Raw genomic sequence first — 24,178 nt, forward strand, 5'->3', positions numbered from 1 at the left:
CTGTTATGGAACAGTGTTTTGTAAGAGCCTGAACCAAAACCCTGCTGGAGTCACTGGAAAGTCCTCCACTTTCTTTGGAGGAGCTCTATCAGAAGGAAGGATGAATGCAGCCCTGGTGCAAAGCTGGGAAGGGGATGTGGCTTCCAGAATGTCTGGGTGAGGGGGGCAGGGGTGCATCGCTGCTCACCTGGATGTCCTGGCCTGGCAGAAGCTGTCCTGAATGCTGCATGGCAGTCTTCTCCACTTAATTTCCTGAAATCACTTGGACAGAAAGAGACTATTCCAATATTCTTTTTCTTTTTTTGTTCTTTTAAGCCCCTTTGCAAGGTGGTCGTTGTTCTGTGGAATGGTTTTTAAGCAGTGCTATAGTTGGATCTTTGAGGGAATAAGTGGGAAGGATTTGTGGACTAGCAGATAGTAGCTGACCATCTTGCAAGACTTGATAGGTATTAAACTGCCCTACTGAAGAGTGGAGACAGTAATTTTTTTTTAGTTTTCTTTTTGGCTTTTTGTTCTCTCTTGAGAGAATTGCAGTTCCCTTTATTTCTTACTGCCTCTGCTGTGGGTTACTTTCTTTGTGTGCACACGTGCGTATTTGTAAGAAGTTTGAAATAGGGTTTTTTATTTTTGAGGTTTCGGTGTTTTCAATGGAAGTCTGGGAATCAAACAGAGACTAATAGAAGTTTTCAACATTGGCAGGGTTCTTAAAAGCCTCAGTTGTTACTCCTACGTAGCTGTCTCCTGTCAGTTAGAGCATCGTTTAATAGAAAGCTTGCTTGTATAAAAGAAAAGGAATGTTGCCAGGCCTTGGAGAAATATTTAAAGCAGCTGAGAGAATTTGAACAGCAGAGGAGTTTTTTTAGGAGGGGGAGGGAAAGGGTGGGATGAGATGAGATGAGTGGTTGTGAGTGACAGGGAATTTCCTCTGCATGTAAAGTCCTGACTGAAATAGCATCATTACTGTGTTCATATGTAGTACTCTTTTAAATACTATTTATACTGTACAAAACAAATTGTGTTTCCTCACCCCATTCTCAGATGATGAGTTATGTTTAAACGTGAACCTGGATCTGTGGAATGCCCTTCCTCGTTGCAGGGGTTCTCCCTTTTTGTTCATTTTTAAATCTCTTTTTGGTTTAGGAATGACTTGTGCAGATTATCTATAATGACTGTGTTGATGGCCTGTGTGCATCAAACTATTGACAAGGAAATAGAAAACGCACAGTCCTACCTTCTCCTTCCTTCAGTGAAATATATTTGTAAGTGTCTACTGATGTGCTATAAAAATGCTGACTTTTTTCTAGATTAAGGATGTGATGTATTTTTCTTTTTTTTTTTTTTTTTTAACCCTCTGCCTCTAGGTTCATAATGAATTAAAGGCTGTTGAGCACTTCAGAATTACAATTGTTGGAGGGTTGAAGTCTCTTCATTTCTAAGTTTAAAGTAGCTTGTACTGCAGGATAAGAAAGCTCTGCATCTGATTGGGTACCTGAGCCCAGACATGCTAAGACTGTTAAGCAGGAACTTCGTTGGTTTTTTTTTTCTTCTTTTTTTCCACTTCTGCTCTGTTAATCATGCAGGAAAACAGGTTTGCACCTCTTCCCAAAATTAGGAACCAAGCTTGCAATGTATTTTTCGTTCAAGGTCCAGGATTTGCTCTAGATTGATGTGTCACAAGGACAGTGGTTGCGAAATAGCCAAAGGTTATCCTAATATCCTTTATCTTATATGTCACCAGTTTGCTACTTCGTTTTGGGAGTGTTTCTCATAGCATTCCAGTAGCCTTCCCTTTAGCTCTTAGAAGTCATGCTGACATTGAACCACTTAAAATATGATCCTTCCTTTGAAGAAATTATTTTCCTTTCTGAGCCCTAATACTTTTCTCCAAATTCCTCTCAAACTGTTGCAGATGCTGCAGATTACATGAAAGAAAAAGAATCTCCAGCGTTTAATCCTTCATGAGTTAATAGTTTTTTTCTTGAGAAAAATCAGAGCAGTCACGAGTGGGCAGAGGCTGCTGATACAAGTCCATTATAATTTATGTCTGCGCAAAGTTTACCTGTTGAGTTTAAGGTCTTCTATAGTGCTGTAATAAGAACAAATACAATTTTAAACATGTCTTCAGTACTTCCAAGTGACTGCCTGGATCAGACATCAGAAGACAATGTTCAGAACTTATATCACAGCCTCACAGAGTAGAATAGACACTTCTGTGCAAACATCCCTGAAGTCAATATAGGTTTCTGTTACTAGCTCATACTACTGTACTAAACTATAGATGATGTGGGGTTTTAAGCAGCTGTGCTATGCTCAGAGAGTCTTCAGGAAGATGATGTGAGTGTGACAACTGCAGTAGTGCAGAGCACTGCTTCCTATGCTTTCCTCTGTCTATTATTAAATACTGTTTGGGGCTAGGTGGAAAGACTGTAAATGAGCTCAACTCATTGGCCTTTTCTTCTAAACTCTGCAACTTTCCTATCCCTGGAGAAAGGGAGTTTGTGTGTATCTTAAACAGCTGAGCTACCTCTCTTACTAAGGCAAGTTTCAGTCCCTCTTTTGCTTTTCCAGTTGTTCCATCTGTGCCAACTCCATCCCTGGGAGGTGCTGCTGTCCTCTCGTCCTGCCCCTGCACAGGATGTTCTACATTACTGGGTGCTGCACAGTTCCCTCCTGCTTGCCTGTGATTCTGCCCTGCAGAACCATTTCTGAGGACTCAGCTGTTAGCAGACCTGGGTTGTCAAGGTGGGACAAGATGCTGGTATGTGATGCTCTGTCGCACACAAAAGACTGCAACTTTTTCTTACTGCTTTGAGCAAGTCCAGCTTCTTTTGGGCTGCCTAACAGCAGTGTTTCCTCACAATAAATGTGTTCTGAGATATGTAGCATAGGAGCTGATAAAACTCCAGGTCAGTATCACCAACTGTCACACGCACAGTAAAGTAATTTTGTGATAATTGCTGGCAGCAATAAAAAGGCTGGGATCAACACACTACTGCTTCCTGCTCTGAGGCCGGCAGGGACTTTTGTCATATGGCTGGAGACTGGAAAAGTGGGTGGAGAAGCCATTCGTTTACTTCTTGTCTGGAGGAAGAAAGATGATTAGCTTGGTAAGAAAAAAAAAATATTTTTTTTCTTTCTTGGTAAAGGAGAAGATTAGAAGACTGTAGAAACAGCAAAGTTGATTGTGCTGAGACTGTTATCTTCTGGCTGCTGCTGAGACTGAGGGGACAGCCCTGACTTCCAAAACTGATGGATTCCATCTGTAACATGATGGAAAGCACAACGATAACAGCAGAGCAGCAAGATCCCAGGCTGCAGCAAATGAGGATTCACTCAAATGCAACAGCAGTGGGCACAGAAATAAGGGAAAGAAGCTGCTTACCTTTGGAAGGCCTCAGGTATGCAAGGACCTCCAGAGAGATCCACTTGCCTCTACTGCCAACCCTTGATTGAGGTCTAGGAAGGGGTGGATCCTGGCTCCATCCCTTCCAGTCACTCAGGGTCACTGCATGCACCTGAGCTCCCCTGGGTTGGCCCTGCCTTCCCACCAGGTGCTCCATCACTGTTTCAAGCCATGACTTAGCAGTTGCACTACACCATCTTTACCACTTCGTCCTTTGCTGTCTCATTGTACTGTCTAGAGTATTTCTTTTAGTTCTGTTGAAGCAATTCTTGCAGACATGTTACTCCCAATCTCCAGTATGGCTTTCCCATTCCTGGCCTTGCTGTTAGTCCATGTGTGGATACTGGGGCTTGCAGGCATTCCCTCTTTGGTGTACTCACTACTTTCTTTTCTGCTTGGCTTTTGTGACCATTTATTTTAGGAAAAGAGCAGATGATGGAAAAACATTGTCGCATGCTACAGACATCTGTGCTTTGGCCAGTTCAGTGGAACTTCTATTTCTTAAGGTTAGTCTGCAGGGATTTTTCTCTGTTTCTCTTCCCTCGCTGTTCATATTAGTTCTTCATCAGTAGTTCTCCTTCAGCTTGAACAAATTGCACCAGTTTAATAAAACTGCTCATTAAACAGGTGCAATTTTCTTCTGGAAGAATGCCCTTATTTCCCTTGTTTTGGTCAGTGTGCTTTATTTGGGTAGTTTTAATGTAAGGTAATCAAGAGCTTTGAATCTGGGAATGCTATTTTAGTTTAAAAAAATTTGAATTAAACTAACAGAACTTATGTGGTAGCAGGCATCTTCCAACTGAGGGCTGAAAGGAGGGAGATGACAGATCAGCACATTGCTAATGTCTTTTCTCTGGCTTGAGTTTTTTTCAAAGCAAAAGTGAAGACTTTCTTGCAGATCCTTTTGTTGTACTGCAGGAGAAAAATTCTTGTTACTTGTCTCATTTGGGCTTCTTTTCCCTACATCTTATCTAGCTAAGGTGCTCTAATGAGCTTCTAACGCTGTTTTTAAAATAATTTGAACAATTGTATTGTCAGAAGATGTCTTTCAGACCTAACTGCGGTCGGAGTGAGTTGGAAAGTGCAGGTTTGTAGCAGATGAAGTTTTCTTGTGACATGATTATGCTTTGAGGAGAAACTGCATGCAACCTGGCAACTGTCACTTCCCAGGCAGCTTGCCTTTGTGTCTGTCTCTCTGTGGGACATGTGCAGAGCTGTGGGACCAGTAACACCTGTGACCCGTTATGTCCTTTTCCATTAGCTTAATGTTTCCTGGGTTAGAAGGATAGTGTGTCCCTTGATCTTATCACAGATTAACGAAAAAAACCCTGTACCTGAGTTTAACTCTGTGAAGTTTAAATCACTTCTGCTTCAAAGTACCTACTAGAGGTGATACCTGCTGGTGCTCCTTTGGGCATTAGTGCCTATGTTGCCAACAAGAAGTTCATGTGAGAAAAGATTGAACAAGCTTCTTGAGACACTAGCAGAAATGCTCAACATGTGTTCTTGTGGATACCCGATTTCTATCCCCACGTTCAGGTCATCTCTCTGGATTCTCTTCCTATTGAAAACAGTGCTGGCATACACACACACACACACACACACACAAAAAAAAAAAAAAAAAAAAAAAGCCTTTGGCAGAGGGCCAAGACTGAAATGAGCTAAAGATGTTGAGCTGGAATTATTTGGCAGCTTTGACAGTAAAAAAAAGATAACAACTTGGTTTATATGCACACCAATAGGAAATTATTGGAAGTTATTTATTCTGCAGTAGAAGAGCAAAACAATTAAATGTTTTGTTTCCAAGAGGAGAAACGTAAAGGTCACTCTGCAAATATTGTTTGGAATTATTTAGTAACCACAGCTTAGCCACTTTTCCTGTGATATAAATAAGAATTTGGCTGTGTTTCAGCACAGTTGACTTTGGCTTACCTCTATTTCCTAGTCGTGCCATTTCAGATGCCAGCTGCTAATATCCTCCAGCAAATGAGCTCGTAGCCAAACTGTCTCTGAAAGAGGAGTGATACCCTCCCCTGTGCCCCAGATCATGGTTTAAAAATAAATAAATGGACAGACCCACTGCTCATCTGCTTCATTTAACGGAGCCATCTCCTGAAAACACAGCAAATTTTCTTTGATTAGGATTGAATGGTCAGTAACCCATGATGCAAGCCAAGATGCTGCTGCCATTTAGAATAGCAGAGATTCATTTGCCTGACTAGAAAGATCAAATCTAACTTGATTGTAGGTACAGAAGGGCAGTGGACAATTTTCTACATGGAGAAGCAGTGGGGTGGAGGAAAAAGGCTGTTGTGCCAGTCTGATTTCCTTGTGTCTCCACTTAGAGCTGAGAGGTTTTTTTTCTTTTTGTTATCTTAATAGCTTGGAGCCACAGGAGAATATCTGAGGAAATGGTGCATCTGATTAATCTGGGATTCTGCTATAATATGGAATTAGTGCTGCAGTCCTGCAGCTGTGTGCCCTGCATTGGGTGATCAGTGTGAGCTTTTTGTCAGTGCGTAGTGAGAAATCTGCTTGAGAACAGCTGTTTCTGTGAGATCCCCCTGCTCAGAGATGGTTCTGTTTTACAGAAACGATTCATCGCAAGATTTTTTTTTACTCCTTATGAGAGTAGAAAATTGGCTGCTTATGAACTGCTGTTATTAATCTCATTTCTGTAACATTCTGAAAAATCAGGAACAGGGTCTGTTTTGTCCAAATCAATTTCTCTGCGATTTTCCTTAGTTACGAGAGATATCCTCATTTTTTTTTTTTCTGTCTGTTCATGCCCCACGTGCTTCACAGTGCAAATGTACCCTCTGGCCCTTCCTGTAAGTACCTCCAGATGACCTAACATGGTCTTCACAGTGCTCTGCAATGAGCAGTGTCACACTGACCTACTGCAGTGGCTAAATTTAAGCTCCTTTCTTTTTTTTTTTTTTTTTTCTTTTTTTTTTAAATTGCCATATGTGTTCCCAATACTTGCGTGATGCTGGGAAGGGAACCCCAATGCCAGTCTTCCCTTGCACTTGGAGGAGCCTGTCTTGATTTTGGATGCTCTTTTTACACTTTTAAAAGATCTATTCTCTGAGCACAAAGACCAAACTTCACATCTGCTTATAGCACTGACAGAACCATGGCAATATTTCACTCTCAGCAGGCAGTTGACTGGGAAAAAAAAAAAAAACATGCCTCTGACACACTGCTTTTATTCTTATGCTGTTTCCATGTGTTCTGTCTGCTGCCTCTGGCCTTGGTCTGAGGAGCATTTTTAACCCTTCTGCTCATTGCCAAAAGCTCAATGAGAAGGAACGTCCCCTTGGGTTCCTTTAGTTGAGACCACAGTATGCCTGGGCTCCTGCAGCCCCAGTGCAGCACAACTGCAGCCTGTCAGCATCCCCTCACCCCCCGCAATGTGCTCCTATTTACTGCCATAATCAGCGCCTCTGAAAGGCAAGGCTGAACAACTGCTGTTAAATATAATTGTCGCTGTGACAGGTCCACTGTGGTGAGAAAATTCGTGCCTTTCAGAGCTGATGACTCTGCTAAAGAGCAGTGGTAAAACCAGAGCTGAGTTCCTGGCCTCCTGGCCCAGATGGCCGTGGCTCTGAGGAGTGAAGGCTGCTCCCTGTATCCCATGTGCATTGAGGAGTGTTCGGCGTTAACCCTTCTCTCCATTGCACAGGTGAGGCCTTGGAGGCTGATGGTTCTGGATCGCACAGAGCAGAATCAGCAGGCAAGGGAAGTCCTCCTTCCCTTTGCTCTGCTCAGAGCTGGGCTGCCCAGTTCCAGGCAGACGGGGAACGGCTGCAGAGATGGTGGGGGCCTGGAGCACCTACTGATGGGGACGGCCTGAGGGCCCTGGGGCTGTTCACCTGGGGAAGGGAAGGCTGGGAGGGATCTGCTCAGCGCTGATCAATATGTGGAGGGCGGGGGTCAGGAGGATGGGGCCGGGCTCTGCTCTGTGGTGCTCAGCGCCAGGACGAGGAGCGCCGCGCACAGACTGGAGCCCGGGGAGTTCCACAGGGACATGAGGAAGAACTTCTGTGCTGTGAGCGTGGCACGGAGAGCTGGGGTCTCCTTCCCTGGAGATGTTCTGGTCCCCCTGGGTGCTCTTCTGTGCAGCTGCTGTAGGGAGCTGCTTCGGGGGGGAGGTGGTTGGACTGAGTCCAGAGGTCCAATCCTGACCCATATGGATTTATGATTCTGTGAACTTCCACAAAGTCCTGATCCTGCCTCAGAGGAATGTCTTTGGCTGTGGCTGGTTTGTTTGCATTGAAGTATTCACTGAGAAACAGTGGGATGTGTCCTCCTCTGTGGACTTTGGCGGAGACTCTTCCCTTGAGCACAGGTATGTGATCCCAAACAACAGTACCAAAGCTAAAGGCAAGTTGTCAGTAGTGCTAATGCTGCCAGAGCACTAATTATGGCTGAGAGACACTTTCCTTATAAACCTCTCCTTTGAGCTCCTGATTGCTACCTCAGAAGAGTAGTATCGAATTGTCTTGTGTGAACATGGGTATCAGGTTTATGTAGAAGAGAAACCTGGATGACATTCAATTTGTTTGCTGTTCTCCTCTTCCAGTTTTTGCCTGGATACAGTTGAGCATAAAAATCCCCTCAGCTGAGAAAGCTTTATAGTTGCACCAAGTTCTCTAAAGCCATTTCTCCTAAAATATTCAGCCTTAGTCACCAGTGAGAGCGCACAGCGTAGCTCTAAGGTTTGTGCAGCTACAAATGTGCAAAAAGCCTACAGCACAGCACCTGGCACCTGAAGGCTGCCAGTGCAGGGAGCAGTGAACATGGAATGGGCTCCTTGGATGCATGGAGAGCTCTGTGGCAGCAGGGCTGCCTGCTGGGAGATGCTGTATCCTGCTGGAGTTTCCCAGAAGTGGTGGTGGTCCTGCTGCTGCCTCGTGGCTCTTCACTCGTCTGAGTCTCGGTTTCTAAATCTGTATGGTAGTGGTTATCATCCTTCCCTTCTGCCATTCATTTTTTAATGTCAGTTCTCAGTAGGGAAAGTTTCTTCATTTTAACAGCATTGCTTTCAATTTAACAGCTCTCTGCTTTCCTGTAGAAAATTGCAAATAGGTTCTCCCAGCTGCTTTCTTCCTACACTGGGTAATTTCTTTCCATGGGACTTGACTGCAGTGTGTTGAGTGGGGAGAAGGATGCCTGCCATGAGCAGCTTTTGATGCTGGGAGGCACTTTGTTGGGTCTCCAAGCTCCTGGCAATTTCCCTTAGGGCTTCCTCTGATCCAGAGCAAGGAAAAAAATGTAAACCAAGGTGTTGGAATCCAACACAGTATTTTACCGGGTAGTGTTTTTGTGATTTATTAACTCCAGAGTAAATCAGGGAAATGTATGGCATTACATTTTTGTGTTACAGCAGCATCCTGCATGCGAGATTGGCTTAGAGGCACTCTGATATGGGAACAATAAAACACAGCTACGAAAGGCGTGTGCCCTGGGAGTAGTTTGCAGTCTCTGCCAGGGAGATGCTAGGACACAGTGGAAAAGTATGACGGGTGAAAATAATGTGAACATCTGCTTTCCTGTGTGTATGACAAAGCGCATAATTAGGAGCCTCCTGTATATTTTATTTTAGGCGATGCAAAAGACAAAGAAATAATAAAGCATCCATGAAAACTTGAAGCAGTTTGCTGGTGTTAGTGCGGTGGAGTTCTTAGAGAAGGACTTGAAGTTTCAGGATAAATTTGGGGCAGGAAAGAAAGGTATTACATGGCGTTTCTTCTACCCTTTGCAGCTGCCTCCTTGCAGAGATGTGCACTTGGCAGTGGGGTGGAATGAGATTAAGAATGGGTAAACTTATGTGGAATGCTTGCTTTATTTAACATGATTATTTGCTTCCAAATCATATCTACTGTGTTCTGAATGCACTTGGTGCTTCCAGAGTGGTGGTTAAGCTCAGACGAAGACAAAACAAAACAGTGAATTTTTTTGGCGTCTTAAATATTCCGTGAGTTGGATGCTGTCTCAGATGTTAGGAGCTGAGTTGTGAAACCAGCTTTGGTCCAGATCCAGCATCTCCCCCAAGGAAACATAGATAGAAAAGCACGTGAGTTACCATCACGGCTGCGTCCTGCTGCCACTGGGATTCTCTGAGAGAGAAATCATTTTAGAAGGGTTAGAAAACCCACAGTAATAGTGAAAGCCATGAACACCCACAGTCCTGCAGGACTCTCCTGAGGCTACAGGGGACGTGGGGAGCTGCTGCCTTCTCCCGTAACAGAGAGAGTGGAGCAGACAAAAGCCGCCAAGATCTGATAATAAAATCTGTTTGGAACAGCTGTCCGCTGACAAGTATAATAAACTGTATTAATGGTGTCATTATTATTCCCTAATTAAAAGCTAATAACTAAGAGTTAATTGCCTTTAAAAGATGAAGCAGTGCTAAGGCAGGGATTTATCTCTGTTTTTCTTTGCTTGCCTGGCTGTGCTGATATTTTCAAGCTAATTAATTGAATGAAATCTTACTGAAAACTAATAATCTCTCAGTGTCGACTCAACCAATTGAATTAAAAGGTGTTTGCTGTGTGCTGGGCTTAAAGAAACATGTGTGTGCTCTTTCCAGCTCCACACTGTGGGTGATGGCAGCCAGCAGTGCTGAGCGCAGCATGCAGTACTGCTTGATGGGAAATTCTTCCCCAGCCGTGAGGAGGGAAGAGGAGCATTGCAGGGCTGCTCCAGGACTTCGGGTTTTAGAGCCTTTTGCAGCTCCAACAACACCCTGCTGTATGGAACTGCTGAACCACGGCCTGAACCTCTGATTGACCACCTGAGCCCTGAGTCGGCCTGGGAGCACAGGTGAAGGCAATTCGCTGTGCTGCCGGAAAGGTGGAGCCTGGCTGCAGCTCCCCAGACCCATTTAAGAGCTGACTGCCGGGGGGAAGGGTCTCTTCTGGAGATCTGCTCTGCTGGAGTTTCACAAGCTAGCCCAGGATACGGGTAAGCGTCCTATCTTTTCAGCTTTGGTGTAATAACTGCGTAGCGAAGCTCTCTGGTATCCCTCATAGCTGTAACAGCTGTACGTTCATTGGTTGTACGCCCTGCCCTCTCCTCATCCCAAAAGGTGCTGCTTCAGCATCCCCTTCCCGACTCCTGGCAGTTACGTGATGCTAATTGAGAAGAACCAAATGTTCTCTTTGGAAGTTTCCTGCATCAATGTTAATCTTCTATGTGGAGTAATTTTATTAAAATTCCCCAAAGAGCAAATTGTAAATTCATTAGAGCCTGTTTTGGTCTGCGCTCTCCCTCATTTTGGGTGGGGAAAAGAAAAAAAAAAAAGAAGAAAAAAAATTAAAAGTCATCTGGTCTTCGTGATAATTAAAAAGAAGATGCTCAAACATAGTTCTTAATTAAACTGTAATGAGATAAGAACTCCATAGACTGCTTTTAGTCTGTTGGAAAGATTCAGAGGTTCCCATTGTAATTATGTGATTTATGATCTTCCACACAGAGATGTAATTAGGTTTCTTCCCCCCTTTTAAAACTTAAACATTATTTAGATAAAAAATGATGCAGCATTTTGAATCTGCTTTTCCTGGTGGTATTGTAATTCATTTTGAAATCATTTTAGGATTCAACCTAAAAAGAGTCCTAGGTAATTGTCAGGCAGCCAAGAGGCAGATCATAAAACACAGCCCTGGAGATTGTGGGATGCAGTGGGGTGGCAGCAGGAGGTGGGTCAGACACCTGAGGTCAACACAAAAACATTTCCCATTGCATCCTGAGAAGTGTTAGTGTTTGCAGGCAACACTATGGAGTGACACCAGTCTGCAATGCTGCTGAGACCTATAGCTGGTTTGTTTCTGCCTGGTCTTCTGAGGAAACAAAGCAAGCGCTCAGTGTGCTTCTGCATGAGAGGCTTCACCTGTGCAACAAACATCCAGGGAGACGAATGAGACCTGTAGACCTTTGCTGTTCCCTAAAAGTAATGCTAAACTATCCTTACTAGCTGGAAAAAAAAAGATTAAAATGTTAGACCTGGGGGGCTGTAAGAAAGAAAGGAACGGACTCTTCAGCAAGGTCTGTTGGGATAAGGCAAGGGGAAATGGTTTCAAACTAAGAGAGGAGATTTAGGATGGATATAAGGACTAAGGGTGATGAAACATTGGTACAAGTTGTCCAGAGATGTGAGTCTCCTGCCCCGGGTCAGGCTGGGCAGGACCCCGAGGACCTGATGGAGCTGTGGGTGCCCCTGTTCATTGCAGGGAGTTGGGCCAGATGGCCTTTATGGGTCCCTTGCAACTGAAACAAGTCTATATTCAGACCCTGCTTTGTATGGCTGCCACCGAGACTTTGAGTGTCAGTGCAGGGCTTGGGGCAGGTGCTCTGCTTTCTGTGTGGAAACATGGAGAGTGGAACTCTGCTAGAGGTCTTTCTCTGGTACAAGGAATTTCTCATCGATTGCCTAACACCATGAATCACACTCCAGACAGAGGCTTGATAATGTTAGAGGTCTTTTCCAGCTGTAATGATTCTCTGATGCAGAAGCACAGGGGTGTTTTGAGAGCCTGGCTTTGTTGAGGCACGTTGGTATAATTGTACCATTGTAAATGGAGTTTAAAAACCATAGTCAAGTTTTGTTCAGAAAGCTCCCTTCGTAGATTGGCAGAAATGAATTAGGTTGCTGTAAGGGTCTGAATTAAAAACAAAATCCACAGTTACACATTTCCACTGGGTTGCTTTGTCTGTCCCTCATCATTGTTGTATGGGTTTGGCCAAGGAAAATGGAGGATGTGGTTCTAGGCTGGGTCTGGTGCTGCTGTGAGGGAGAAGCAGCTGAATCCAAACCAGGAGTTCACTGACAGCATTCTGAGTCTGATTGAGGAAATCCTCAGAGAACTTCTCACAACTCCCCTCTGCCCACCCCCCCACTTTGGAAGTGGCGAACCCTGGAAATGTAGAACCTCAGCACAGAGCCAATGGTGGTTCTGCTGGGGTGTCCTTGGTTTTTCCAGTCAGAAAGAGATGAGAGGAGGGTCTGGCAGAAATGGTCTGAGTCAGTAATGTTCAGCAATTTCCTGAACAACACCTTACATGCAGCTCAGACAGAATGTTCTGTGTTTGAAGACATTTTTCTAATCATTTGTGTACATTATTTTCAGAGGGTTTATTATCCTCAGTAAGCCTGGGATAAAATCCTTGTGTAACCTATTAATCTAGGATTGCCATCTGCAAGTACATGTGTGCTTGTGTGTATGCATCACTGTGTGCACACAGATGGATGGAGCGCCCAGCTCTGTTAATCAGGAATCTGTCTCTTTAATGACTGGAAGGGAATCATATGTGTCTGACTTTTAAGAGATAAAGGCGTGATGAGATAGCAACAATGGGGTTTGATCTTTGTACAAATTGCAAAGGGATCCAGAGTTACTGCTCTAGTGTAGAGGTGGATGGGCAGATCAGTAGACAGAATAGAAAAATAGGCAGATTAAACATGGACTGGGATGAATACATTAAATGGCTGTAGAAGGAGCACTGTTGTTAAATGGAAATGCTTCACTCTTGTTCAAACTTCAGCTATCTTCCTGGTTTTGAAACAATTTAATTTTCTGCTTTTGCTGCAAACAGTGAATGAGAGTGCAAACATCAGACACAGCTGTGTGTGTGTGGGGGAGGTTCAAAGCAGGTGCCTTGTTTCAAGTACGTGTGGCCAGCCTGGTGCACCTGGGTGTGCAATCAGTCTTTTGAAGAAGGACCTGTTGCTACTGAGCACAGCCCGGTGCCATCCCCTCTGCCCACCCTGGGGAACATTGAGGGCGCCTCCTGCTCTGAGGGATCACAGAGTTGGGAAGGACCCACAAGGGTCTTCGAATCCAACCTCTGGCTCCACACAGCACCACCCAAACCCTATGTCTGAGAGCAACGTCCCTGTGCCTACTGCCTCAGGGAGCATGTTCTATGCTCAGAACCTTCACCTCTCAGTGATGGCCTTTGGAGTCCCCTGAGGTCAGGGTGCCAGGTTTGTGCTGTTGGCATGCTGGTGGCAGCAGGATGGCCACAGGTCCTACAGGTGGCGGATTTGCACAGAGCTGCCTCTTCACTGGAGAGCAATGGACTCTGCAGGCTGAGGGGCTGCTCTGCTTTATGAGAGAGGCTCTGTGCAGCTGTGGAGGCAGGGAGGGGCAGCGTGTGTCTGTTTGGATGCTGGCTGTGTCACTGAAATAAAAGTGATTGAATTTGTTCTGGTTTCCTTATCAGGAGATTCGGGAACTGTCTCCCCATATCCCTTTCCCAGTGGATGAACTAGTTGAGATGATAAGACAATTTTCACAGCGCCTGCTTGGGTATTTACTTTTTCCATTTCAATTCTACATCTGCTCAGTTACCGACTTGGAATTTGCAACCATCTTATTTAGGAGAAGGAATTGATTTCTCATTCTGTTACTGCTTCTCTTGGTATAATTAAAGTGTATTGCAAAATGAAGAATTTCTCCTGGCCTGGGAACTGGTTTGCCTCTTGGGTAATTCTGTAAACCAAGAAAGGCTTTTTGTTTTCCTCTGGAATGTAAATTATGGTTACATCTACTTTAAAGTCTTTGTTGTGCTGCAGGAGACCAAGGGGGCTCTTGGTTTAGGGTTGTGCAGAGGCAGAGGGGCTTTTGCAAATCAGTCCTGTGGTGATCTGCCAGCCAGGCCCATGCAGATGAAGCTTGATGCGATACATGAGGTGGTATTGCCTGGTGAGGAGCAAATGAGAACTTTGGGGGGGTGGGGGTGGGAAAGGATGTCCTTTGCAGCAGTAACAGTGCAGACTTAGAGCCTTGCTGACAGTCCTTTTCTGTAAAAATACAACCTCTGATGATTTATTTCTTCCAGCATGTACCAGCACAACTAATAAACGTGCTGTCAAAGCCACCTGTCAGCTCTTATGTTAAAGTAAAGGAAGAGGGAGACTTTTAAAAAAGGATCTGAGAATCAATAAGATACAAGGAACTGCCTGGCTGAAAATGGGTGTTCGTGTGCTATCACGTAGGCTTTAATTAAGCCAACTGACTGCATGCCAGGTCTCAGACTGGCACTGCCTGAATGCAGAGAGCCCTGTGAGGACGAGAGGCCCCACTCCATGTGCTCCTCACAGCATGGCTGGGCGCTGTGGAGCTGTGCTGTGGCATCCTGCAACCTGTGATGATTTATGCTTAATCACACCATGAGTTTCTCTGCTGCATTTTAAGTTTTGCAAGGACTGATGTAATGGAAATCAGAAGGCAAAGACCTTAATGGAATTCTTTTCTTCTTTCTAGTGAAATAACGCTTGTGTCTTGATCAGCCTTGATCTGCCAGAAGAGGAGCTGCTGAAGGACTGTGGGCTGTCACCCCTGCTGCAGTCAGAGTTACTGGACTGCTGCAGCTTCTGTAAGCCTGACTCTTGTAAGTCTCATTCTGAGATTTTACATTGGATTTGCTTCTCTATCTGCCCTCCTACTGTATTTCTTTTTTTCATTTCGGGGGAGGGAGGAGATTTACTTACTTAGTTCTCAGCTGCTGTTCCAATTCTTTGTCGCTCATTCCCTATGCTCCATGTGGCATTTAGTTCTGTTCAGTGAGGGGTTTGCAACTCAACATGGGGGGTAGTGGCACAGCTCAAAGAAAGGGCAGAACAAAACTGAAGTAGTGATGGGAACATTCAGCATCAGAGATGAGAATGGGATTGATAAGTGCAGGAGACGAGGTGGGCGCACAGCAGAGGTACGGAGGCTGATGAACAGCGCTCAAAAGGAAAATCAGTTTTTCTTTTCTATTTTTCAATGATAGAATAAGAGATATTCAAAGCCAACACACAGACTGAGGCAAGACTTATGAAAGATAACTGTGCTGTGTAGTATTGCAGATCTGTGGAGTTCAGTGCTTTAAATGATCCTTAAGTCCAAGAGATTGAATAAGAATCTTTACTATTCATGTAACCACCTGCAGGTAGCCATGTACACAAGACATGATTATAAACAGGGAGATAATTATTTTCCTTCTCCTTCTTCCTGTGCTATCACTTTAATGTTGTTCGGATCTTACCTGCTCCGCCATGTGGAGTAACAGCATTCTGAAGGTGATGTAATTCCCTGAATTCTCAGCTCCCACAGTTCTGTCAATTCTTTTTTTTTTTTCTTTTTTTTTTTTTTCCTCCTCTAAGTGGGTGCCAAAATGCTACTGTTGCTGCTCTGGTAGGGAGGGCTGGTACTGGCACAGCACATCTATAAAGGCAAGAGTAGGGAAACCCGATGCAGAAACACTCATTACCCCACCACTTCCATCTCCCAGCGGTGCTTTCCTGCTTAGCACCTCTGTCTGTCGTAACATGGAAGAAGTACAGTGCTGGTGCTGGACTGAGTGCATTGTGATGTCAGGGAGACCTAGGACAGCTGTGATTTGGTTCATAGCTGCGCATCTTGCTCAGATGGACCTAGTGTTTTTTGAGTGGCTCATGTTAAAACTGTGAATGTATCTAAGCTCTGTGCTTCAGTGTTGCTGTGCCATTGTGTCACAGGTAATGGAAGTGTGGTCACTGACCATGATGGTAGAGGAGCTGTGTCCTGCTGCCTCTTCCTCGACTATTCCCTTCACTGCAGACATGGGAACTCTGGCAGTAATGAGGGAAACCTCCATCTGTCTCATCCATGTGCTTCCACTGTGATCTTCAGCTTTGAGAAAGTAAGTGTGATTCTTCCCTGAAAAATACCGGCCTGGTCTGGTGGGAGGTGTCCCTGCCCACAGCAGGGGCTGGAAGTGGGCATCCTAAAGATCCCTTCCCCTCCAAACCGTTCTATGATGACACCCAAACTAATGGTACGCATACGCCTGTGTCACTGCAGCTATTTTGCTAAATGCTTACCAAATGAGGTTGTTTCTTTGCAACAGCACGTTTGACTTGTAACAGTGGTCTGTTTTTAGAAAGAACTCAAGGACAGCAGAAGAAGAGCAACCTGGTACCTGTTTGCATATGCCAACAAAGAAGGATTTTGCAGCTGCTGCATTACACAGAGCAACTGCTTCATTCATTGCCTGCTCCTAATAACAAACAGGTGCAGTCAGCATTTCAGACAATCTTCCTTTAATACAAAGTCAATATATCTACATACACTGTGGTATGAAAACCACTTAATGTTTCAGTTTGAAATAACAGTGTGAAAGCAACAGCACTTTGCTCTCATACAAAGAAAAAAAAAAACCTTCCCCCACCCCACCCCAACTCTTCCAGTAAGATTTTGCTGCAACATACTTAGAAATTTGGGCAACTTTTACACAAATAAGAAGTAAAATCTTGAAGAAGCTTCTTGTTGTTTTTTTTTTTTTTTTTCTTCAGTTAAAGGCAGGAAATGGATTGTTGTGGGGTTTTCTGGGTAGCACTGGATGGCAATAATTACCCCTTCTAGGAAAAAAAAGCCACAGGCAAGCAGTGTCCTGGGCAGTGCATCTTTTCCAACATGCTGTCCTCTGTGCACTTCTGCAAGGAAATTCCTTGTACCCCTGTTACACGTATCGTATCTTCACACCAGTGCATGGACAGTTAGGCTCTTACCTCCGTTATACTGCTGATGTTTGAAAGCTGTGTGCTTGCCCACGTGTGCCGTGCCTCTGAAGCTGCTGTATTTTTGTCTTCAGTCCTAAGACACCGGCATTTTTTTTAATCTCCCAGTTCACCCCTGGCCCTGGTAGGAGGGAGCAGCACGGCCACAGCTGAAGGGGAGGAGGTTGGCACTGCCACCAGGTCTGGGCCTGCCTGCTGATCTCACACACTTCTGAAGACACGTGATATGTCTGAGATTTTAAACAAAACAAACAAAATAATCCAGAAAGGACATTTTGTTCTTACATGAGCAAGTTAAACCTTTTAAATGGTAGAAAAGCAATATGTAGAAGTAGCAATTTGCACTGCATTTTTATATATCACAGCCATTACACGTAACATTTCTACAGTGAAAAAATAGACTGTCTTTGAACATAATATGAACAAATAAGCAATTTTTTTCTTTTAAATTCATTGACTGATATTCTTTGTCTTTTTAAAAAAAAAAAAAAAAAAAAAGGAAAAAATACACTATTTAAAAAAAAGGTAATGTCACTTGTTACAGTTACATCGATACTTTAAAGAAAGCCACTCACAGTTATGCCATTGAATGCATCTTACTTGATCTTTCCCAGTTATTTCTACAGCTAGGGCTGGTTCGTTGCTGTGCCCATGGGCTTGGTGTGGAGTGGTACGGAGGCAGTCCTGAGGCAATCTCTGCGTTGCTCCCGGAGAGCCACTGCATCTGCAGGTGAAGGTTTGGCAGCAAGAAGCAGTTGGCTATATGAACTAAGTGTCCTAAGGGTGCTTCTCTGGCTCCTTTCAGAGAGATGCTTCTGGCCTTCTGTGGCAGGAACTGGTGGGGAGGCACAGCTGCTTGCAGCAGAAGTGGGGTTGTGTGCATGTGCAAAGAGAATGGGAAAGGGGCTGCCCACCACCGCCTGCTCAGTGCCTCCCTGGAGCTGGATGTGCTGAAAAGGGAAGCGAATGCAGCCCAGCAGAGCTGCCACCTCTGCCTGTATGCCTGTGTTAAGGGGACGGGGCTGTGCCACGGCCAGGTCTGGGTTTTCCTCTCTCTCTTTCTCTCTAATTTTAAATATCCTAAAAATAAATTTTGGAATTAGAAGAAATGAGGAATGTTCTAAGTAAGTGTTCAAAGTGTGAGCTATAAAACCTCTCGCGTGGCAGGGGCACACAGTGAATGCTGTTTGCAAGGTGCCTGTAAGCCCAGAATCATCCCACTGTTGATACTGAGGTTATTAAGACTCCAGCTGAAAGAACTCCTGACCCTACATTTGCCTAAGTGTTGAGATTTAGTTCCTGAACATTTACAGAACACCTTCAATTCTGCAAGTGACTTCCTTTAAAGACTGCCAACTATATTAGTAAATAAACTGAACTCTAATGATGTAACCGAAGTCGGTTTCCTTCCCTTCTCCAGCGGTAACGTTTTGCAAGGTGTGTTTTAGCTTTTGGATCTCTTTGATGATGTCCATACATCCTCCACAGCGAACACCACTTGAGGTAACAAGAGCAGTTCACCACTTAAAGTAGTCCATCAGCAACCTCCTGAGCTGCCTCTTCACGGTCCAGGCTACAACATGGAGTTCCTGAAGGGGTGTTCCTTTCAATCCTTCCCCCTGCTCCCCAACGCATTGTCTGGATGAAAAGGTACTTCTTCTGATTCAGTTTGTAAGTTCAAGCGCTCCTCCTGGGTCAAAAGAGGCCTTCCAGGACTTAAGTGGTTGACAGAGTCTGCACAACAGATGGCTTTTTATGTTGCATAGTGATCGAAACTTCCCAGATATTCCAAAGCTGCCTGGTAACAGAACTGGTATTCATCCTACAAATGAAAAAGAGCAGCAGTGCTTCAGCTTCAGAGGTTACAAGAATTCAGGATACCCACCCTGCTTAGCAGCTGGCATATACCTGGGCAGCAACCACACACAGATGTGTTTATTCGCAAAGAGGGGTGAACTACAGTGAAGGGAAATCCCTTTATTGCTTGTGCATCTTATACATACCAGCCCTCCTGTCACCAGCCGTCCTGTCCCTGCAGCCAAAGTGGGCTGTGATTAGGGGCAGGTGAGCGTCCCTTAATTCAGAGGCAGGATGAGATGAGAATCAAAGCTGGCAGACTGGGATGAAATCTTCAGGAAATTTTATAAAATAAAGCCTATTGTTGTTTTTTTTTTTATTCGATTTTTTTAAACAGTATAAGTAAAGCCAGGAGTACAGCCTGGCTTGCTTAGTTAGGGCTCTTCAGTTAAATGTTTGCATGTGATTAGAAAGACAAAAAGCCTCCTCCCCTCAGCTGAGGGATTGCTCTGCAAAGGTCCGCTAAGCTGAGACAGAGGAAGGGTTTGCCATTCCACCTTACCTCTGTTTGCACCATAGCAGGTCGTTGTGTTCGCAGCATCTTCACTGTCTGGAAAATATCTACAACACCCTCGTAACGCATTCTTTCCAGGACGATACTGAGTGTGATGAACACTCCAGTCCTGCCCACCCCAGCACTGAGAGGAGAAAAACAAAACGATATGTTACAGTCACGGTGCAACATATTGACATGTTCCTGTGTCACTGAATGGCTTGGGTTGGAAGGAACCTTAAAGACCACCTGGTTTCAAGCCCCTGTTTGGGGCAGGATTGCGAATGCTGAGGTTATGATAGGGTATATAAGGGTGGTAAGGCTATGCCTTATGAACACAAAAAAATTAGAAGTGGAAAGCTCAGTCAGTCCTCCAAGAGGACAGCATCGAAGTGTTTGAGAGAGTGACAGAAATAAAACAAGAGCATCAGCTTTGGGTAGCTCTAAACAGCATTCAGTATGAAAATTATTATTAATTATATAAATATATTATTAATATATTTATATTTATATTAATATATTATTAATTATATAAATATATATTATTAATATGTAACATTATGCTTTTTGTATTAAATAATTTTCTTTTGCCCGTGGGGAAGAAATTGTAATTCTTGCTATCAGTAAGCCACACTAGCATTGTTAGATATGGGCTAATACTGGAAATAAAATACTTAAAATTTTTCTGCAATGAAATACTGATTCCCCTGTCCTGCAGAGCATCAGCATTTCATACCTCTCATCTGGTTAGAAAACCCTTGTGAGCACTGCCCAGCTCTGAAGGGTTGGCAAAAGTGAAATTCTTCACCACCCCAAAAATCTGCCTGCAAAGATGGAGTGGGAAAGGAGGGAGAAATCTGCAGCATTTTAGTTCCTTCTGCTCTTTTGCATCCTCAGATTAATTACATGTTTCTATTCATACATGCCTACCTGCAGTGTACAGAGATGGGGCCATCCTGGCCAAACTGTTCCTTGGTCTTGTGTACCTGTCCAATGAAATCAATAAAACCTTCCCCTGATTTTGGCACTCCTTGTTCTGGCCAGTCAGTGAACTGGAACTGACGAACAGTTCTTGACTGACCGTCCTGGGGAAAAAAACAACAGCAAGTAAAACATGCTGTATTTGTGTTACGAAATACAAAAGGCAACCTTCCCCCCATGCGCCTTACATGTTTTGCTGGTAGTTCATTAGGGGACACAAAAAGTCAAACCAACTTAGTGTTGAAATTAATATATAATGATGAAGCTGCTCATCTTGCACTTGACATTTTTGGAGTTCGCTTGTCAGTGCAGATCTATACTCCTGGCAGGTGTCCTGAAAGCTCCAACCACTGCAAAGACTGCACAGATGGAGTCTTCAGCAAAGGAACATTCAAGGTGAGGTGATGGCCTCTCTATCAATCTTCAGGAAGAGTTGCCATAGTGTCAGAATTACAGCTGACAGGAAGATAAATCTTGTTCTGCCATGACTGACAAAGCATCGTCCTTCTCAACCTTGCAAATAGAATTATCAGGTTCTACAATTCTGACAACCTCAATAGCAGAGGAAGCTGCTTTGAGAGCGAGGGTTACGTTTGCTAAACAAGTCTCAGAAGGCTCTGAAATGTTCCCTCGGAAGAGAAATATGACATTGAATATAAAATTGAGTGAATGTGCCCTTTGAATGTTGTAATGGTAGCTCCTCTTGAAACCAGGAGAGAAGCATACATTTTCTGTAGGACAAAGAATATCCTTTGCAAGCTGTGTTGTTATTAGCTGTTTGAGGAGACAGTATTTTCTGCTTTTGTTTCAAATAAGCTGAAAGCGAAAACACAAACCTGATGTATTTCTGACAGTGACTTGACTACTGTGATTAGTGAGCAGAGGTCAGAAAACTACATTCAGTTTTTTAAGTACAATTTATCTGTGGTTGGGTGTTGTGTTTCTCATCACAACTTATCTCTCCTCCACTGATGATAAGCCCAGAAGCATTTACACCTCAGTCTTGTAGGGGCCAAAGCAAACTGCTTTGCTTTCTGTAAGCCATACAGAATCACGGAACTGCTCGGGTTAGAAAAGACCTTCAAGTCCAACCTCAACCTAACCATACTATCCCTAACTCCAGCCTCCCCCTTTTCTTACTGTTACTCTTGCAAGCGCACACTGCACATTGTAAGCACTTACCCTGGCATCGGTGACCTTGAATTCTCGTAGGATGTACTGAGGCATGTTGTATTCAGCCATGGGATCTACTACAAAGTACTGGTACCGAGCAGAGCGCTCTGCTGGCCAGTACTGATGGCACTTTTCCTGTCGGGGAAAAGAAATATCTCTGTTAGCCCTAGTGCTGCACGCTTCTCTCTCTTACTTTCTCCTTTAGAGAACACTCACCCGCCCCATCTCGCGAAGCTTAGTCAACATCACAACAATGGTGGAGTTGTTCTCCCATAGCATCCGCCAGAAGTCTTCAGTGGTCTCTGCCAGGGGCCCTTGAGTAGCAATGTACGCCTTCTGTTGTCTGAAATAGAACACAAACCTGAGTAATGGATCAAGACTTGAACAAAACTTTCGCAGCACACATACAAAGGCTGAAAAACAGGAAAATAGAAGTGCTAGGGCAAGCTGTAGGCTTATAATAATAAATGACAGAACAACAGACCACCAGTGGTATGACCTTGTCCATCCCTTAGTCCTTCTGCATCCTCAGAACCACACAGAAAAATCAGACTGCTAAGTTCACACCCTGATAGTGATGGGAGGCAGCAAGGTGCTGTTTACCTGTAGCCATCGATAAAGCTGGCATTGATGTAGTCTGACCCCTCCACTCCTCGGATGGGCTGAAGGCAGACCCGCGTTGTCTCATATGGCATGATGTTGACAAGACGATTCTTGAATTTGTTGCATGGGAGATTGGCACTGATGAACCTGGAGGTGTGGGCTTTGGAGTTGGCGAGGCGCTGAAGGCAAAAGCAGAGTCACAACCATTTACTCAATTCCTGACTGCCCCACATTTGCCTGGGCCGCACGGCAGCCTGTTTACCTTGTCCTCCACATTCCATCATCCTGTTCTACCTTGCAAGCCCTCCATTTCTGGAGGATGGAATGCAACACATTTCTCCCAACAAAGCATTTAAAAACCCAGTCTAAGGAGGGAGTAAATTCAGTGTAGGTTCCAAATGACAAGACAAGCCTCCTGCAGCAACAGCTAATTCTCTCTGGGAATTGCAGAGGCAGAAGTCAAAGGCGTAATTACTTCTCTAACATGGAACTGAAGAGTTTCTGTCAACCTTGTAAAAGTTCTCTGCCTGCTGCATCAGTGCCAAGGGGACAAGAGCTCCCATGAGGAGTGTAGAACTTTCCCCAGTCACTGCTGCCTTCATTCAAGCATCTGCCTTTACCTTAAACTCCAGCTCCATGCCTGTCACGTGCTCTCCAACTTCAATCTGCGCCAGCTTCTGGATGTACGTGTAGAGATTCCTAGCTGGGACTTCTGTGTTGCCGCACGCAACGGCCTCAAGCAAGGCATCGTGTATAAAGCTGTACTGGTCTTCTGTCTGTACCATGTAGTTCCGCTGTGACCGCATGAGGGTAACGTGCCCATAAATGTCCACTGTCTTCTCATGTTTTATCCTCTCTAGCATGGCATCAATCACAATGAAGCAGCCGGTCCGTCCAACCCCCGCACTGAAAGTGAAGGGGAGAAAACTGAGTGATGGAGAATTCTCCCACTGAAGAGAGATTCCAAAAAGAGACCCATGAGTGAGGAGTCTTCCTCTCATACAAACCACAGTAATCATGGGGTAGAAATGGATACAAGGCAGACAGTGAACAGCACACACTCAGTGAATGGGAAGGAACTGAAACCTTGTAAATGCAGCTATTGAAGAACTGAGGCGAAGGAATTCTTAGGAACCAGAACATACCTAAATGTTTTGTCCATCTGTTCTCTGTGGACTCCTGTGTTAAGGGAACCTGCCTAATCAAACTGGCCTTGCTGGTTCTAACACATCCCAATTTACTGTGTTCAGTTAAAAAAACAACAAACTGTTGTGAGGATTTGGGACAGTGCAGGCTAGTAATGATACTGAAGTTACAGCTCCTCCAAGTCTGTGCAAATACAGTGCTGAACAGGGGCTGTAAAGCTGCACCTTATTACCTTTCCATGCCAACCTGCCCTGCTTCTAATGCCTCTTCATCTGTAACATCTTCATGACGAGCTCTCCTGGCAGATGTAACTATGACAGTGCTAGGAAGGGGGCTTGAACAAAGGGCTAGCACAACCTAAGGGCTTAAAAAGCATATTTAAGCACTAAAATCTTTCAGCAGCTGAGAAACAACTGATGTTGTAATGAGTAACATGCGTCACCTCAATTTCTAAATGTTTTTGTGCACTCAGGTAACATCGAACTTGCATGTAATGGCATTTGTGAATCAGCAGGGCTCTGAGGGTCTACGCACTTCCACTGCTAATAAAGGGTTTTCTTTTACTGTTCGGTGCACTCCTTTTTTCCACAAAGCCCCCTTGATCTCCATTAATTAGACTGCCTAACCTGAACCAAGCAGGTGACAGGAGCTTTGGCAAGAATTTAGCAGCCGATGTGGGAGCTGGTTCTTGCACACCGGGAGCTGACAGCTCTCTATTCATTTTCTGAGAGGTGCACTATAATTGCCATCTGCAAGGTTAGTGATAAGTTGCCCACTTACAAGGACTGTTTAAATAGCGTTCTCTAGGAGAGGCAGGATTAGCTTCCCCAACAGTCTGCACAATTCAGATGTCTTTCCTCAGTGCTGAGTAACCTGCAGGCTTCTCCGCAACCTCCCAAGGAATGCAGGGATTTATCTAAGCTGAGACTGCAAGTGTTCCTCTTTGGCTTGTAAATTGAATTAGGGAATGCTA

The 24,178-nt window shown here is 44.4% G+C and overlaps 1 protein-coding gene and 1 long non-coding RNA gene across 12 annotated transcripts in view; one reads left to right on the plus strand and one right to left on the minus strand.

The window, feature by feature from the left end:
* Positions 1 to 6,384: 6,384 nt before the first annotated feature.
* On the plus strand, positions 6,385 to 16,923 carry LOC125685078 (uncharacterized). Its single transcript, XR_007373382.1, has 4 exons — positions 6,385 to 10,372; positions 13,631 to 13,716; positions 14,674 to 14,800; positions 15,912 to 16,923. It is a non-coding gene; the product is annotated as an uncharacterized LOC125685078 (long non-coding RNA).
* A 495-nt stretch (positions 16,924 to 17,418) lies between these two features.
* The window catches only part of PTPRS (protein tyrosine phosphatase receptor type S), a 122,400-nt gene continuing 115,640 nt past the window's right edge, over positions 17,419 to 24,178 (minus strand). For all 11 annotated transcript variants that reach the window (XM_048927833.1, XM_048927841.1, XM_048927842.1 and 8 more), the window contains 7 exons: positions 22,680 to 22,965; positions 22,060 to 22,238; positions 21,673 to 21,799; positions 21,466 to 21,591; positions 20,233 to 20,387; positions 19,312 to 19,447; positions 17,419 to 18,774 (listed from right to left, as the gene is read on the minus strand). In XM_048927833.1, coding sequence (XP_048783790.1) covers positions 18,706 to 18,774; positions 19,312 to 19,447; positions 20,233 to 20,387; positions 21,466 to 21,591; positions 21,673 to 21,799; positions 22,060 to 22,238; positions 22,680 to 22,965 — 1,078 coding nt within the window. In that variant the 3' untranslated portion in view covers positions 17,419 to 18,705. The remainder of the gene's footprint in view (positions 18,775 to 19,311; positions 19,448 to 20,232; positions 20,388 to 21,465; positions 21,592 to 21,672; positions 21,800 to 22,059; positions 22,239 to 22,679; positions 22,966 to 24,178) is intronic.

This window comes from Lagopus muta, chromosome 26 (genome assembly GCF_023343835.1).
Source record: "Lagopus muta isolate bLagMut1 chromosome 26, bLagMut1 primary, whole genome shotgun sequence".
Lineage (NCBI taxonomy): Eukaryota > Metazoa > Chordata > Aves > Galliformes > Phasianidae > Lagopus > Lagopus muta.